The 19,113-nt window shown below is 40.1% G+C and overlaps 1 protein-coding gene across 1 annotated transcript; it reads left to right on the forward strand.

The window, feature by feature from the left end:
• Positions 1-14,132: 14,132 nt before the first annotated feature.
• Positions 14,133-16,026, forward strand: LOC128773909 (ubiquitin-conjugating enzyme E2 variant 1). The gene has a single exon (XM_053892027.1). It carries the CDS (start codon positions 14,149-14,151, stop codon positions 14,590-14,592), a length of 444 nt encoding a protein of 147 aa, XP_053748002.1. The 5' UTR covers positions 14,133-14,148; the 3' UTR covers positions 14,593-16,026.
• Positions 16,027-19,113: the final 3,087 nt, after the last annotated feature.

A 19,113-nucleotide genomic window follows, 5' to 3' on the forward strand; every position in this document is an offset into this window, starting at 1 on the left:
GAGAATAGACAGAATAGAGTCCAGAGACCCAGGCTTATATGATCAATTGATTTTTCACAAAGGTACCAATGTGATTCCATGGGGACAAGATTATCTTTTCAGCAAATGGAGCTGAAACAATTGGTCATCCAGATGCCAAACAAAACAAAACAAAACAAAACAAAACAAAAAACCCAATGAGCCTCAAACTTTATTTCACACCATATGTAGAAACTAACATGAAATATATTATGACCTAAATGTCAGAGCTAAGATTATAGAAATCCTATAAGAAAACATAGGAGAAATTTTTTGTGACTTTGAATTAGGTAAATCATTCTTAGGACATAAAACCCAAACCATAAAAGGCTATAAATGGATACACTGAACTTCATCAAAACTAAAAACTGCTGTTCTGCCCAAGCCCGTAAAGAAAAGGCAAGGATTAATCACAGAGTGGGAGAAAATATTTGCAAAGTAGATATGGTAAAAGACTTGTATCCAGAACACATATAAAACTCTTAGAATCGATAGTTGGAAGACAACCTTAAAATTGAAAAATAGGTAAAATATTTGAACAGACACTTAACCAAAGAAGATACATGGACGATCAATAAGCGCAGAAAAAGAAGTTCAACTTCATTAGTCAATAGCGAAGTGCAAATGAAAACCACAGGGGGCTCCCACTACACACCTACTGCAGTGACTAATATCTACAACAAGACAAAATCTTGTCAGTGCTGGTGAGGGTGCACAATAGCTTCAACTCTCATACATCGTTGCTGGGACTGCAAAACAATAAGCCATTTAAAAAAGTAATTTGGGGGCACCTGGGCAGCTCAGTCAGTTAAGCATCTGACTTTGGCTCAGGTCATGATCTCACAGCTCGTGAGTTCGAGCCCCACATTGGGCTCAGTGCAGACAGCTCAGAGCCTGGAGCCTGTTTCAGATTCTGTGTCTCCCTCTCTCTCTGCCCCTTCCCTGCTCGCACTCTGTCTGTCTGTCTCTCTCTCAAAAATAAATAAACATTAAAAAATTTTTTTCAAAGTACTTTGGCACTTTCTCATTAAGTTAAGCATATAGCAATGACACACACACACACACACACACACACACACATCAATCCAACTTGTAGGTAGTCAAGAGAAATGAAAATATATTTCAAAACAAGTACCTGTATGCAAGCATTCACAGCAGCTTTATTCATAGAAACAAAAAATTTGGAACAAATCAAATGTGTCTGTTGAAAGGATGAATAATTTGTGGCATTGCTAGCCAGTGGAAAACTACCGAGCAATAAAAAGGAATGAACTACCAATACAACAAAAGAAAAAATATCAAAAGCTTGAGTAAAAGAACTCAGAAACAAAACACACCACGTTATGTGATTCCATTCATACGGTATTCTAGAAAAGGCAAAACTTTGGGACAGCAAGCAGATCAGTGTTTGTCAGGGGCTTAGGCTGCAAGGAGGGGACGGACCTCAAGGGAGCACAGACGAACTCTTTGGTGTGATGAAAAATATTCTGTATCTTGGTTGTGGTGGTAGTTATGTGATGCATGGCTGTGTATTTGTTTCTCAAAACTCAATGATCTGTATGCTGTAAAGGAATAAATTTTACTTTATGTAAATTATTCTTCAGACAAACTGGTTTAAAAGAACTGTAAAGCACATGACTTTGGTTTGGGATTCTGCTCTCCATTTCAGGCCTCCCCTGCCTATCTGTCCATTGTACCTGACTGTCTAAGGCTTATGTGGTGAGATTCCCAACATCGTGTTGACCAAGCCTATCCTATGAAGCGCTCTGAGCCTCTCTCTACCAGCCTCAGCATCAAAACTTACCTGCCTCGTGTCTCCTTCCCAGAGTCCACGGTTCTCAACTAGCTGTTCAGGTGGAGATTTGCACCCCTATTTATTTTTCAAAAAGGAGTCCCCTAGTTAGCCCCTCGTGGTAGCTGTTTCTTCCACATTAAGGGAGGTCAGTGGACTCTTCTGAAGAATACACATTCAGAGAAGATACTAGCTCTGATAGAGGCAAAGGAGTTGCAAAGTAGTTTCAGGACTCCTTTGAATGTATCATTCCCAAGACAATACTCGACGTGTATTTGCAGTTAAACATTAACGAATGGTCTCTGACTCCAGATGTGGAAGGTACACGTGAGGAACACCTGATATGGGCCGTGTGTGGTATTTGGTTTCGACTTGAAATATGAACAAGTTCTTGGCTTCAGTACATCATTTCACCTAATGATAACTGCAGCCTTTATGACTGTAAACTCCTGCCACAATGCTTCTTCTCTCTGAAATTCCCAACCATTACTTTGCTACCCCCACCTTTCTTTACCCACATTCTAAGGACCACTAGTAGCTTGGGTAGGAGCTAAAATTTCCATTTTAGGGGAGAGAACACCGACCTCCGTGTTAAAGGTTAAAGTACCTCTCTAGCAAATAACAAAACCTTTATTACAAAAATTCCAAAGCTCTAGCTTTTAAGTACACAATACAATGTATTATTAACTAGAAACAATATGCTGGAAGTATAGCCCTGGGACTTCCTCATCTTGTATAACTGAAACTTTGCACCCTTTGACCAATGGCAACTCATTTGCCCCTTCTCACAGCCCCTGACAACCACCATTTTACTGTCTGCTTCGAGGAGTTCGACTATTTTAGATAATTACTAGTATTATTATATTCTATACTTCAAACTTTGCTAAGAGAGTAAACCTTATGGTAAGTGTCCTTATCACTTAAATAAATCAATAAATAAGGTAGGAGGAAACCTCTGGAGGTGATGGACATGTTTATGGCATAGATTGTGGTGATGGTTTCATGGATGTATACTTATATCCAAACTTATCTAGTTGTATACATTGATATATGTAGCTTTTTGGCCATCGATTATATTTCAATAAAGTTTTGTGTTTTTTTTTTAAAGCTCCAGCTATGGGGGCTCCTGGGTGGCTCAGTCAGTTGGGTATCCAACTCTTGGTTTCAGCTCGGGTCATGATCTCACAGTTCGTGGGTTCGAGTCTCGAGTTGGGTTCTACACCGACTGATGGTTTGGACCCTGCTTTGGATCTGCTCTCTCTGCCCCTCCCCCACTTGCACTGTCTCTCTCCCTCTCTCTCACTCTCTCTCTCTCTCAAAAAGTAAATAAATGTTTAAAAAGTGTAAAAAAATAAAAACTCCAGCTATAGCTTACTCATCCCAAACAACAGTGGACAATAAAAAGATGACCCTTTGGTTTCATTATCATTGGATTTGACCTGTGTGTTTTCAGGACTGTTCTGAGAGAAAGAAGAGTATTCCTGAATAAATTACTGGATTTCTCTGGGGTGCAAGGAAAAATCCTAAAGGGGAATATAACTATTTTCTCTCAGAAATTAAGATTTCCAGTAAGAGTGATTTCACGCTAAAAATACCAAATATAGTTATTTTCATTTAAAATTTAAAAAAATATGCACATATATAATATATACTATCTATATAATCTGTGTATATATATGTGTGTACCTACATATATATTAGATTAGGATTAATTTACTAAAAAACAAAACTAAATCCAGGCTACTTAACATACCTTAACAATTCCAGCACCATTAGGCCGTAACATTCAGTGAACATAGCACAGAGGATATTTATGTCCCATTTTATTTGATGTCACCTCATCCTGTTTACATTATGCTTTGATGTATTCATAGGATATATATTATCTCCAAACATTCTTGTCAATAACATTTTCTAAAGAGAAGCTAACATTCTAGGAAATCACTATTGTACTTCAAGTTGCAAGAATGTTTTAATCTCTTATGACTGTTTGCCTCCAATCAGAAACTCTCATATCTTATCGAAGCAGACTCTGTGCAGATTCTTCTTATGCCATTGTTTAGCTTGCAGGATCTTCCAGCCATAAAAACTAAACTCCTTTTTTGGGACGAGTGAATAAACATGTATTTCTGCTTAACTTACTCAGCAGTTCTACAATTAGTCCAAACATATTCAAGTTATAATTGAACAACCTTACCAATTTTTCTTCAATTTGTAAATCTAGTATGAACAATTATAAATGTATCATATAAACTAATACATTATAAATTTAATATCTGTCAATTGTTTACTATGTGAAAAGCACTGTACTAGGTGCTAAGTTGGGTATTACAATGATGTATATGACATCATCCCTGGAATCAAAGACAGTAGTAGGAGAGAAAACATGTATGCAAATAACTGTAATAAAAGCCCTAGATTGTAGTTATGGCTCCAATAAAATACTACCGAAGTTCAGAGAAGGGATCAGGAAATGCATAATGCAGGATGTGGCATTTGTGTGGGAGTGGCGACAGCATATTGAGGCTGAAATGGAGGTCATGTAATGGTGAATAGATTGCAACCAGGCTAGAAATTTAGGCTGGTATCAGAATATGAAAAATCTTGGATACCACAATAAGGAATTTGGCACTTCAAGAAATCAGAATTTTGAAATAGATAAGATACTCAACCCCTCCTGCTGCCATTGGCCACTCTTCCTTATTCCCTGGAGACTTTGACTCACAGCATTCTCCATTCCAAGCCCTGCCATCATCATCCTTGGTGACTTCAAATGTCCACAATGGACAACCTCTCCGATACACTGGTCTCTCTATTCCTTAATCTTCTTCAACTCTCCACTTCAACTACCCACTTTCATGTCAACACTTTGGACATCGTCATTACCAAAAACTGTTTCATCTCTGAAATCTGAAATTCAGATTTGCCATTCTAGCGATGGCCACTCATTTCTCCAGTTCTTTCATTCTGTTGCTCTTATTACACCTGTGTTTTGGTGGCATCGAAACCTCTATCAGTTTTCTCTCGTGACTTCCTTTCCTATGTAGCCTAGATCCTATTGTCCATAACTTTTATATTCTTAAGAATCCTCAACTACTTGACCCATAATTTTTTATTCACACCTCTTGGCAAAAATTCAACTTTTGGGTCAATCTATCTATTTGCTCTCTCTACATCTATATCAAGGTTGATGGAAAAAAAAAACCTCTCCAAAATACAGAAGAATTACATGATACTTTCCCAGTATCAACTGGGGCATCCACACTATTCAACAGGCATGTATTTCACTGATCCACTGCTTTTCTCATTTCTATTCCAATCCTATGCTCTCATTTTCAGAATATGACCTCAGCTTCTGCTTTACAGAAAATCTAGAAGCCGTCTCGAAGAAATTTTCTCAACTTCCTTGTATGCCAACTATAAACATCCCAGCCTCTACATTCAGTATATAGCTGGTACCTGAAGCCATAGGAAAGATTTACATAGTTCAATTGATATTGTTTATATAGAACGTTGATTTTCAATATTTGTAGTGTATCTGGGATACACTGAATTCCAATGTAGATTCTTGGGTGCTGTGAGATTCTAAAATAGTAAGTGGCAACGAAATTTACGTTTTTACCGAGCACTTAGGCTGTGATGACACATGACCCACTTGTGTTCCCAGATCCACACCTTGGAAAATAATGATGTACTGGGGTGCCTGAGTGGCTCAGTTGGTTGAGTGCCCAGCTCTTGATTTCAGCTCACATCATGATCTCACAGTTCATGAGTTTGAGTCTCATGTTGGGCTCTGCACTGACAGCGTGGAGCCTGCTTGGGATTCTCTCTCTTCCTCTTTCTCTGTCCCTCCCCCACTCACTGTCTCTCAAAATAAATAAAACTTTAAAAATAATAATGTAAAGTGAGAATGGAAAAGGGCTAAGAGCAAAACTTGGGGCATATCACCCCTTAAGAGGAACCCATATGGGTTATCAAGAAGGGGAAGATAGAGAGGAAAACCAGGGGAATATTTTACCACAAAAACAGGGGGAGAAGAGGTAATTTCAAGTAGGCAGGTGAGATCAATAATATCAATTATCCCAGAGATGTCAAAAAATATAACAAAATAGGTCTATTGGATTTATACTAAAAGGTGGGGAAGATAGTTGTTGAGTTGGTAAGAAGGATTTCACTATGGGGGAAATGGTAGGCTGTTGTTGCTTATGGAAAGAAGTGTAGATAATGTTATGTATGCAGCGAATATAGACTTTTCAAGAAATGTAACTACAAAGGTGAAAACATTAGGGCAGCAGTTGGGAAGAGATTGTGATATTTTAGACTGAAGACTTTTGGAGGGTAGAGCCTGTGCTTGTGTTTATCCTTAGAACCCAGTCCAGTTCCACTAAGTGTTTGTTGAATGAAATAATTACTCTAATTGTATGTACATATGGTTCTCTCCACAATAACAATTTGATTTAAATAGTCCTCAAAGACTCTTAGTGGCAAAGTCTGAGGAGACAAACGGTTGGTGCTCCCTAACTGCTTAAGTTCATTAGTGATTAGGGGAGGAAGAAGAAGGAGGGTGTATTGTTTTCAATAACTGAGGGGCTAACTAGTGGGGCCCCTACTGCTTTTTTGTTCAGTTAATATTTGAGGCAGAAAATATGTGAAAGTAGGAAGAAATGAGTGTAAAAATGTGGCTGGGGCCAGATCAGACAGGGTTTTGAATTCCAGATAGGATATTTGTTATGCCATGCAATGAAAAGTGTCTGAGCAGAGAAGTGACAACATGCATAGGTGTTTAAGTGGATGTTTCAGGGGTACCTGGGTGGCTCAGTTGGTTAAGTGTCTGACTTCAGCTCAGGTTATGATCTCGTGGTTGGTGGGTTTGAGCCCCATGTTGGGCTCTGTGCTGCCAGCTCAGAGCCTGGAGCCTGCTTCAGAGTCTGTGTCTCCCTCTCTCTTTGTCCCTCTCTCACTCACACTCTGTCTGTGTGTCTCTCTCTCAGAAACTAAAATAAACATTACAAAAATTTAAGTGGCGATTTCAGACTTAATTATTTTAAAGCCTGTCTTTCTGGTATGAAACACACCCCCTTCACGAGATGTGGTGGAGTGGACTGTAATAATATTGTAATAACTTTATATTGTGACAGATGGTAACTGGACTTATGGAGGGGAGCATCGCATAATGTATACAAACATTGAATCGATATGTGGTACACATGAAACTAACATACTGTTATTATATGTCAATTATAATTCAGTAAAACAAAGCAGGTTAGTTTCATGTGTACCACATATCGATTCACGTTGTGAGGATTCGGGAAGCTCACGTTTGCAAAGTATTTGACACAGGTTAAGCACAAGATACGCGTTGGCCCTTATCGCTGTTGTTCTGGAGAATTATGGGGAAGTCCTGCTGGTGTTCTCTCTCTCCAGCCAGAAACAAAGCTTTTTTTTTTCTCTCTCTCTCAGAGCTCTTCACGCTTGCGATACCCCACGTGAAGAATTGGGTATCATGCGATACCCCACGTGAAGAATTGGGGTGAAGGCAGATAGAGAGTAATTGTTGCCAAAAGCTTGACTACTCCTGTGGTCACCTCACAAAGTGGGGTTTTGGTATGTCCATCCTAAGCCTTTTTTAGATTTGTGTTTCAAGAAAGCTCGTAGGAAACCCGGGCAACGTTGGCCACTGTTATCATTCCTACCCCAGCTGACACAGATATGCCCAAACTGAGAAAGCTTTATGCCATCTTGAGGAATGTTGTTGATTGTCGAATAAAAAAACACTCTCCTGTAGAGGGTCTGTGCACCCTGCAGCTGCGATCACGGGGCGAGAATCCCTAGTGCCTTGCTTCCATATTAGTGACAGAAAAGGAGGTTGGATCTATCCTTGCATTCAGTAGGGCTTTAAAGAGTCTGCTAGTTATCCATTGCCTGTCACCAAATTTTATGTAATTTTTCAAAGGATTGAGCTATAAAATGCCTTTTGGGGGCACACAGCACTTAACATGAGCATCTTGTTAACGATTTGTTTAGCTGATTGCCTTTAGCTAAGATGACATTACCCATCAGGCTTTGTTTCAAGCCCTTGGATATCAAATGGGAATTTTTAAGCAATTAGAACGGTGGCACCTCTTGCTTTTGAGATCCCCAAAGCAATAAATTGATGTTTAAACTATTTATAATTCAGTAGTGGCTGAGAGGACAATTTGCTGTGTATTTCTTGTAACACAACTACATCAAGTTTTTCCTTCAGAAATTCTTCAGTTGTGCTAAGATGGTTTCAACCATTTCCATTCCTGGCATGGATTTTAATACTCAAATATTACTTAATGAAAGAGTTGATAGATCTTTTATCATAAGTCCATTCTCAGTACCAACACATTAGAAACTGGGTTTCAAGATGTGACCTATAAAAACAAAACAAAACCCCTAACAGTGAGGGAATGAAGAAATATCAGAATAAGGTCTTTTATCTGGGATAGATTTTCTAACACACAGACCATTAGTTTCAAGAGCTGATACAGAAACTAGAACATAGAAATAATAGCAACTTTCTATTACTTTGTATTTATTAAGCTATGTTTTTCTCCTTTGCTTCTCCTGTTCCCCATTCTCAAAAATTCCTTGGGTATGAACTTTGCCAGGACAGCTATATAATTTGTGGGTCCCAGTACAAACTGAGAATGTGAGCTCTCTTGTGCAAAAACTATTAGTTTAAAGATGGCAACGGGAGAACATTAAACCAAGTGCAGGGCCCTTCCAAGCGTGAAGTCCTGTGTGACTGCACGAGTCCTGTTTCTAGCTTTATAGAATCCCGATATGGGAAGCTTTGCAGGTTAAATATCACCTTTGTGTTGAGTCACAGGTCCTTTTCTTAAGGTCTTTCATGCTCTATCTTTAAATAGAGCAATATACTTATTTTGGCATTGTAAGAATCCTCTATGCTTTCCTTCCTTTCAGATTTTGTCTTTGATCCTTGCTAAAATATCCTTTGGATGTGCATTAAACTTTGATGATAAAGCACCCACTCAGTGTTTGCTCTCACTGGGACTTGTCTTTTTCCTAGTTGCAAGGTTTGTGCTGACCAATTTGATATTGGAGTGCATATGTGGGGTTTTTTTTCCTGTTTGTTTTTGTAATCAAAAATATACACGACTTTTCTTTTGTTTACAATTCTGGGTTTTGAAACTTGAATCTTAGAGCTAGTTCTCTCACTTTTCACCTAGGGACTTCCTTTTTTAAAAGATTTTATTTTTAGGCAATCTCTACACCCAACGGGGGGCCTCGAACTTACAACCCCAAGATCAAGAGTCCCATGCTCCACCTACTGAGCTAACAAGGTGACCCACCTATGAACTTCCTTTTAATACTAACCCTATCTCCACATATAGCTTGATTTGTTCTGACTGTTACAGCTCAAAGCTTTGACTTGATTTTTTTCATCAATTATTCAATAGTTGGATTGAGGATCTGCTAAACTTTTCATATAACAGATTGGTTTAGTTGCATATCTTTTCTAGATTGTGTTCATTCTCTCATGAGGAGCTCTTGAAATTCATAGGTTTGTTCCACATAGGTATATTCATTAGGAGAAGACTCTGATTGCACTGCTTATCGAGAAATTACAAGTGTTCTTAATTTCCCTACTAATGGGTTTTCTTCAGTGACTTTTTTTTTTTTAGAGATTTGTTTTAGAACATTATTACTTTTCTACCTATTACTTTTCTACTCCCTTGTTATCTCCACAAATACTACCCTATCACGTGTCTCAAGATCCCTGAAACTTTTTTTTATTAAGTCTCATTTATAGAAGTGCCTAGTACAAAGCTACGCATGTAGGGAGTTATCCGGGAAGATTTCTCTTAAGGTATCCTTAAAGTAGGCAATGATGCAGTCAAGATAGTCCTTTTGGGGGAACATTACTTACGAGAAGATCAGGTTTCTTGTTCTTCTTTGACTTCGTAGCAGAGAACCCAGACTTGGCCTTTGCTTCAAGTCTGAGACCAGACTCTGTAGGCAGGTGAGAGCGAATCATGCCTCTGAAGGAAAATCGTACTCGTTAGTGTTTCTGAGATGAACTCTATCGCTTTCAGTTCCTAGCACCACTTTTCTCCTTAGCCACAGAAGAAACTCTCACTCATAGTAGACTGGGGCTGCTGGTTACAAGTGGGGAATACAAAGCCAGGTCTGCAGATAAATCAGCCAGGGATTGGAGCTCCCTGTAAATATTATGTGGCCCTAATTAATTGCCGACCAAGCTGTGCAGCTCACTCGAGGTCTTTTGCTTCTTTGCTGGCTGTCAACTCAGCTCAGATTCTTCAAGGTTCACCATACTTTTGGAAAGCAAGCGGGTCACAACACGTCGTAGAGCAAGGCTGCTATTCTTCTAAACCTCAGTGTATATTTGGTAGAAGCCGTGCATTAGTGTCATATAATATCAAAGAAGCAAAGACTCTAAGTTGCCCTCCGAAGACGGTCTGCCCCCCACACCTCCTTGCTTTCCCCTGCCTGCTAAGCTCAGGGCTTGGGGTGAACATTTGGGTGGAGATTGATTACAGAAGACTTCCATCCATCTAACTGACAGCAAGAGGAGTCACTGAAGGTCAGGGAATTTCAAATAGGTATGGAAGATTCTGGGAACTGTTGACTGCTCCGATTTCAAGGCAAAGCTACTGGAAAATGTCTAATTCTTATGACACTAAGTGAGATGCGGCATTTATGGTTCTAGCTAATGCAATTTGTGGGATACGCAGTCAGAGAGGGCTCCCAAGCTTGGCTCAACAGCTGTTGCTGATCGTCCAGTGGAGCAGGGATATCTCCATGGTGATCTCCCTGTTTCAGCCAGCATAGGGATTCCCATAGGGTTTAATGGCCTGGCATAGTTCTAGCATATCCTTAATAAATAAAATACTGTATCACATAAGGGAAACTATGAAGCATCCTGTCAGAGAGAGGGTGAGGGTAGTGATTTTTGTTAGATTATGTCAGTAGGGGGTGGATAGTGAGAAGAGATTCAAATTGGAGGTTATTAAAACACCTCTATTCTCCGAAGTGTCTCCTTTTCCTCATTCTTCACTCATGTAAATGGCCAATGAACAACCTTCCCGGGGGTATGCAATTGATTGCACATTACAGATGATGAGAAGGATGCTATGTTGAGGGAGACAAATAGTAAAATAAGCAAATTTTATGGAGAGGCATTTTCTCATTTAACGTCCTGTTAGTTTGGGAACATTTAGGGGAGGGGGGAAATGACAAACATGTGACAATTTAGAGAACATCTGTAGCTGTATGGGTGAGTGTAGGCCAGGGATTTGATTATTTAAAACATAATGAGAAAGGTATTAAATATTTCTCTCCCTCCCTTACTCATCTGTTCTGTGCTGTATTTCCCAGATGAGGCAGCAAAGGTGGTACTGGTTTTGAGAAAGAGAGAGGCTCCAAAGTAAAAGGGCATCGTCGTCGGAAGCCCCTGCAAAAGGAACATGTCACTTGAGAGCAGAGGGGCAACCTATTGGCACATCTCAATGACAGTTTGAATACTTGCTGCCTTGAAAGTCACAGCGGCTTTGCACCAGAGAGCAAAGTGACCTGAATTGTATCTAGGATATATTATCCCACCGTTTTGAAAAAAAGAGTTATATAATATCTAAAGAACTTACAGATAATTTGTATTTTAAAATCTGTGCCACTTAAAAAAATAAAATTTGTGCTATTTGAGCACAAAACAAAGCATAACTTTAAGACCCTGTAGTTTAACAGGTCCCCACTGGTTCTACTGCTGTTTGGTGGTAGAACACTCAAATATTCAGAGTTGTTTTTGCTTGTTTGTTTCCTTTGGCTGTTAGTGGTGGGAGTGTGGGAGTGTGTGTGTGTGTGTGTGTGTGTGTGCGTGCGCGCGGGCGCGTGTGCACATGTGTGTGGCTTGTTTACTTGAGAGGGGAAATGAGTAGTTCTGAACAGTTAATCCTCTATCCCTTGATTTCAAAAAGAATAGCAAACACTATATGTGTTTATACAAATGGATTAAGCCTCAGATGAAAAGTACAAGTAAAAAAACATTGACAGTCTCTGCTCCCAATACCATAGAGGTGGAAGCCGCCCAAATGCTGATGGATGTATGCATGGGTAAACAAAATGTGGTACACACAATGGAATAGTATGCAGCCTTAAAAACGAGGGAGATCTCGTCACATGCTACAATATGCATGAACTTTGAGGACATTATGCTAAATAAAATTAGCCAGTCACAAAAAGACAAATACTGTGTGATTCTACTTGTATCAAGTATCTAAAGTAGTCAAATTAATAGAAACAGAGAGTAGAATGGTGGCTGCCAGAGGCTGTGGGGAGGAGGAAAAGGGGACTTAGTGTTTAATGGGTACAGAGTTTCAGATGTGCAAGATGAGAATGTTCTGGAGACTTTTTTACAACCATGTGAATATACTTATCATTGTGGAACTGTATACTTAAAAATGGTTTGGTTAAGTGGATAAATGTTATGTTACACCTCCCCCTTTTTTTAAACCACAATTAAAAAAAAAAAACATTGGCAGCCTCTCCAAACCCATCAAGCCATACAGGACTTCCTTTCCAAGCATGTGATAATTTTGAACTTTGGCATACATTTGTTCTGAGCCTCGAACAAATTGTTTTAAAATACACTCGAGACATCCTGTAAGTTATTACATGTATAAACTCCTCTTTGCAGTTTTTTCCTTGATATACACAGTTTTTCCATGCTTCCCCTTTCAACTATTGAATGCACAATGGATTTATTTCTTTGCTTTTCTATTCTGAACTTCGTTGTGTTGTGATCGCTGTGAAATAGGAAGTACCTGTGGGAAATGCAAATTTCCTGCTTTTCCCTACTTTAATCCCAGATAGGATACTTCTAGCTGCTATGCAGCACAATAATACTTCTGTATTCTGGGCACTTACATCTCCTAGGTAATCACCGAGCTATCATCCCCTCCCTGTTCATCCCCCTGCTGGTGCTTATTCAAACTCATGTCCACTTCCATTTTCTTTGTAAGAAGTCTCTGTAATCCATCTCTTATTTAATCATGCCATTGCACTCTTCAGAACTCTCTCTAATGTGTTCTGTCTTTTTGAACCGGAAGATCCTGAACAATTTATTTGCTATTTTATGGGTGGGAGTGGATTCTGTAAAAGTATCCTGAAATGCATTTCTGAGTGAGAGAATATTCTTTTGCATAAGGAAATGTTGGTGATTGTATAGTCCCGAGGACACTGGCCTTGTAGAGTATGAACATAAGAAAAGTTGTTATGCGGGGCACCTGGGTGGCTTAGTTGGTTAGGCACCCGACTTTGGCTCAGGTCATGATCTCGTGGTTCATGGGTTTGAGCCCCATGTCAGGCTCTGTGCTGACAGCTTAGAGCCTGGAGCCTGCTTCGGATTCTGTGTCTCCTTCTGTCTCTGCCCTTCCCCTGTTCATGCTCTGTCTCTCTCTGTCTCTCAAAAATAAATAAATGTTTAAAAAAAAGTTTTACTTTAAATTAAAAAAAGAAAAGTTGTCACTCTACATAATAACATTTTGAACTTTGGCTATCTGTTAAATGAGAAAATGCATGATGGCAAAAAAAAAAAAAAAGACACTAGTATAAATTCAGGAGCAATTGCTGTATCAGTCCCAACATCCGGATCTATTTGAAGAACAAGAGTGTACGTAAGTGAGAGATGTATTGTTGATTCAGTCTCCAGACAACAGTGACTGGGTGTGCAACGGTGGGCAGCTTCTCTAACACCGTCCCACCCATCACCCTCCAGGAGCCTTGTGATCTGAAGTTTAGGAGAACGGTTGTGTAGAGTAATTCCAGGTACATTTGACTTAGGTAACTAGGGAGAGAGGGTTATGTAACTTGTCGTGAAGACCTCCAGCCAAGGAGATTCCACAGGTTCAAACTTCCCATGGCACAAGAGAATGCGACAGCATAACCCCTCTGTTTTAGGCTCCGTGCCAACCTCAGACATCTGTGTCAGCCAAAGGCAGTAACTTGTGGGGGTGTTTCCTTTTTCCAGTCTGGCGGCTTCTCCCCTAATACGCACTGTCAGTTCAGGGATGGTCTAGGTGCCCCACCCTCATGTTGCAGAGGTGAATAGCCAGGAGCCAGTTACGGGGACAAGGATGTAGAGACACAAGGTGTCATCTCAAATGCTATTTATCATCATTTCACGTGTTCATCTTGGACAAACTGGTTAAACTCCCTGAGTTTCTATAACCTTTTTGGGTAAATGGAGGCAAGAGCAGTGACAGACTGCTGTGGGCTTAGCTAATTAAAATAATGGCTCTAGGGGGCCGGCCTTCGAGCGACAGTGACGCAAGATGGCAGCCACCACGGGCTCGGGAGTAAAAGTCCCTCGCAATTTTCGACTGTTGGAAGAACTGGAAGAAGGCCAGAAAGGAGTAGGAGATGGCACAGTTAGCTGGGGTCTAGAAGATGACGAAGACATGACACTTACAAGATGGACAGGGATGATAATTGGGCCTCCAAGAACAATTTATGAAAACCGAATATACAGCCTTAAAATAGAATGTGGACCTAAATACCCAGAAGCACCCCCCTTTGTAAGATTTGTAACAAAAATTAATATGAATGGAGTTAATAGTTCTAATGGAGTGGTGGACCCAAGAGCCATATCAGTGCTAGCGAAGTGGCAGAATTCATATAGCATCAAAGTCGTCCTGCAAGAGCTCCGGCGCCTAATGATGTCTAAAGAAAACATGAAACTCCCTCAGCCGCCCGAAGGACAGTGTTACAGCAATTAATCAAAAAGAAAAACCACAGGCCCTCCCCCTCCCCCCCCTCCCATTCGATTGAAGCAGTCTTCATTTTCCACAGTAGTAAATTTTCTAGATACGTCTTGTAGACCTCAAAGTACTGGAAAGGAAGCTCCCATTCAAAGGCAATTTATCTTAAGATACTGTAAACGATACTAATTTTTTTGTCCATTTAAAATATATAAGTTGTGCTATAACAAATCATCCTGTCAAGTGTAACCACTGTCCACATAGTTGAACTTCTGGGATCAAGAAAGTATATTTAAATTGGTTCCCATCGTAACTGGTGGGGCACATCTAACTCAACTGTGAAAAGACACATCACACAATCACCTTGCTGCTGATTACATGGCCTGGGGTCTCTGCCTTCTCCCCTTCTCCTCCCCCTGCCTCCCTCCCTCCCTCCCTCCCTCCGTCCCTCCCTGCAACAGCCCTCCAGCTTGGGGTGGCTTGCTAGAGTAGGTGTGAAGGTTTCAGGTCACAGCCTGTGGGACTACTGCTGGGTGTGTGGGGGTGCTCCAGCTGCACCCCTGCTTTTTTTAAGTCTTAAATGATGCCCCCCACCACCACACCCCCCCCCCCAAGCCATTGTCCCTTCTTCACTTTCCACCACCACCCTTGGCCGAAGCATAGATTGTAACCCCCTCTGCTCCCCTCTGAAATTGGCCTTTGGTGAGGAATTCAGGGCTCTCCCCATATCTTCTCCCCCACCTTAATCGAGGGGTGCTGCTTTTTCCTTCCTCCTCCTCAACTCCCTTTTTGTACCATCACCACCCAACACTTTCCACAATACTTCCTTGCTTTGGCCAGAAGCCATCAGGTAAGGTTGGAAAGAGTCTCTGACTTCCCTCGTTTAGTTTTGGAACCACATTTACTCACTCTCCACCAGCCTGGGAATGAATATTGGGTCCTCAGCCCTGCCACCCTCTGCTGTCATCGTCAGCTGATGCGGTTTTTTAGCTCAGGTTTTGATAAAGTGAAAAGAACAGTCACCAGGGGTACTCACACCTGCCAGCTCTCAAAGTTCTTGGTGGTTAAACTTGGAGAAAGGCCACAGAAGACACTCGTAAGCACACACGATCCCTCTGAATGAATTTTCTTTTCCTGTAATTGCTTTTGCTTTTAAAAATTGAAGAAGTTTTACACAGGGTTCTCGTGGTCATCTTGCAATCCGTTTGGGTCTAGTTTGGAATGTGGCAACTGGAACAAAAAGAACCTTGAATTCGGTGCATACTTTGGTTTTGGTGCTGCTGTTTCTCACGGTCCTCAGCAGGGATTGAAAAAGAACTCGGTGTGCACAGCAGATCCCCGAAATTGGCGGGCTTGACTTCCTGGCAAATTGCTGCGTTTTTCCACTTTTCTGTTCAGGACCACTAAATGCTGAGATGTGGATGCATACCGAAATAAAAGCGATTCATTGTGTTCTAAAAAAAAAAATAAAAAAAATAAAATAAAATAAAATAATGGCTCTAGACTTATGTTTTCTAAAGGCTTCAAAGCTGGCAGAGAGCTGTCCTCCTCTTTAAAATCATTAATACAGTTATTAAAGAAATTGTGCTCAATGCTGACCCCTTGGTGATAGCTATACCCGGACTAGAACCAAAGTGTGTTGCTATTAACTATGCTCATGGTCTTTTATTTTTTGAGAGAGAGAGAAGAGAAGAGAAGGGAAGAGAAGAGAAGAGAAGAGAAGAGAAGAGAATAAAAGAGAAGAGAAGAGCAGGGGAGGGGCAGAGGAAGAAGGAGAGAGAGAATCCCAAGCAGGTTCCACAACCAGCACAGAGCCCAACATGGGGCTCGATCCCATGACCCTGGGATTATGACCTGAGCCAAAATCAAGAGTAGGATTGCTTAACCAGATGAACCACCCAGGTGTCCCAACTATGCTTATAGTCTTTGAGGAACTTCAGAATTCACAGGGATTTTTTTTCAAGTATTTTGATTTAAAAAAAGTATTGTATTATGATGTGTGTGTATGTGTGTGTGTAATGGAATATTATTCTGCCATAAAAAGAATGAAATTTTGCAATTTGCATCTACATGGATGAAGCTAGATAATAATGCTACACGAAATAAGTCCGTCAGAGAAAGACAAACACCATAGAATTTCACTCATACGTGGAATTTAAGAGGCAAAACAAACGAACAGAGGTGAGAGAGAGAGAGAGAGAAACTATGAAACAGACTCTTAACTATAGAGAACAAAATGATGGTTACCAAAGGGGAGGTAGGGGGCACGGCTGAAATAGGTGATGGGGATTAAGAGGGCACTTACCATGATGAGCATTAAGTAAGGCATAGAATTGTTACATCACTACATTGTACACCTGAACCTAATATAACACTGTGTATGTTATCCCACTAAACTGAAATTAAAATTAAAAACTTAATAAAATTGTTAAAAAAGAAAATACGGGGTGCCTGGGTGGCTCAGCCAGTTAAGCGTCTGACTTCAGCTCAGGTCATGATCTCATGGTTTGTGAGTTCAAGCCCCGCGTCGGGCTCTTTGCTGTCAGTGCTGAGTCTGCTTTGGATCCACTGTCTCCCTCTCTCTCTGCTCCTCCCCCCCCCAAAAAAAATAAATAAATAAACATTTTTAAATGTTGTTAAAAAAAGCAGATAACACTGGACAGAGCACATGGTATCTACTGTTGGCTGATTTTATGATCTTAGACAACACTCTTACCTTGTCTGGGCTTCAGTTTCTTCAGCTATAAAATGAGGTGATGGAGTGGCTACTTACAAAGGTCCTTCGTAGCTCTGCTTTCTCAGATTCTGCGTGTTGGTCATATTGCAATCGATTGAGACTAATGGCATTATTTTAGAAAACATATGTTAAAAATACAGATTGTGGTAAAAACTACACAACCATATTAGGCAGTAACTCTCCAAACAGCTACGTTAGACTTGGCATCTATAAACTAATGATTTGTAAGATAATAAATACTGGAAATTTGTAAACATCTGAGCCAAAATCCTGGTCTATGACATCATTATCCACCTAAAGGAACTAGGGAAACATGGAGAAATGGCTAATCCCAGGGCTAGGACAAGGAAGGTACAAGATGAGCCTAGGACATCTTGTCATGCCAGAAAGCAATGAAATGCTCAAAACATAATGGGGGCCTGTCACAAGGACACAGCTTGGAAGAGGTCCCACTGGCCAAATCTGGGATAATTTGAGCATCAAGACAATTCAGTAATAATGATAAACTATTGTGGGAGAAGTGGAAAATCATGAGGTCGTATGAATTATAAGTAACTAGGAAGAAGGCAAAGCTCTTGCCTTCAGACACATGCGGAATGTTGACTGGTAAGTGTGGAGGAGGTGCTGGAGTTGAAAAGTCAGTATTATGTAAATATCATAATAAAGGTTGGATACAATGAAAATCAGTGGACATTAAATCTAGGTGGAAATTTTGGTGAGGAGCAGGATATTTGCATGGAATTAAAGTGTCTTCTTACATTGTGTACCTTCCATATGATGCCCTGAGAAAATTACAACGCCTACGTAGTACTCCAGCCTCGGATGCATAGCCTGAAGATAATCACGAATCAGACAAACCCCCGAAAATGGAACATTGAACTTGTCAATGTCATAAAAAATGAAGAAGACTGGTGGAACGTTCCAGCTTAAAAGAGGCTACAGAAACATCACAACTAAATGCAATACCTGATCCTAGACTAAATTATGTACTAGAGGCAGGAAAATGCTACAAAGGTTGTTGTTAGATAAACTGGAAAAAGTGCAGTATGGATACATGGATGGCAGAATAGATAAAAAATAGTATGTCTAGTATATCAGTGTAAATTTATGAAGTTGATAACACCCTACAGGACCATACGCTGAAGTATTTAGGGGTAAAGTAATGTGATGTATGTAACTTACCTTCAAGTGTTTCAGGAGAAGAGGGGATGGGGTGGAGAGAGAGAGAAAGCGACAGCAAGGTACATGATAAAGCAAGTGAAGTAAAATGTTAACAGGGGCTGAAGCCAGGGAAAGGTTATTATGCACATACACTTTACACTATCTTTTGCAACATTTCTGTATGTTTAAAACTGTTGCCAAATAATACGGTAAAAAACTTTAAGTAGTCAAAGATTTCTTGGATACGACCTCCAAAACACGATCCGTAAAAATATTAGGAAATTGGACTTCACCAAAGATAAAAACTTCTGCTTTTGAAAGAAACTGTGAAGAGAATGAAAAGACAAGCCGTAGGCTAGGAGAAAATCTTTGCAAATCACATGAAGGACTTGTATCCAAATAAAAGACTCAAATCTAGAATACAGAATGATTTACAAGGTAATAAATACTGGAAAGAATTTTAAATCTGAACCTGAATCTTGTTCTCTAACATAAAAGGCACTAAGGTAAGGCAGAGAATGGCAGAAAATACAGAACGATAGAAATACGGAAAAGAAATCTCAAAATGAAATAATGAAATCAAAAACCCAACAAAAATGGTAAAATTGTTTGAGCAGGTATCTCACCAAAGAAGATATACA

This window comes from Panthera pardus, unplaced genomic scaffold (genome assembly GCF_024362965.1).
Source record: "Panthera pardus isolate Hobbes unplaced genomic scaffold, ASM2436296v1 HiC_scaffold_27, whole genome shotgun sequence".
Classification (NCBI taxonomy): domain Eukaryota; kingdom Metazoa; phylum Chordata; class Mammalia; order Carnivora; family Felidae; genus Panthera; species Panthera pardus.

Excerpts from the sequence above, each read along its gene's own strand:
- LOC128773909 (XM_053892027.1), top strand. The coding sequence starts at position 14,149 with ATGGCAGCCACCACGGGCTCGGGAGTAAAAGTCCCTCGCAATTTTCGA.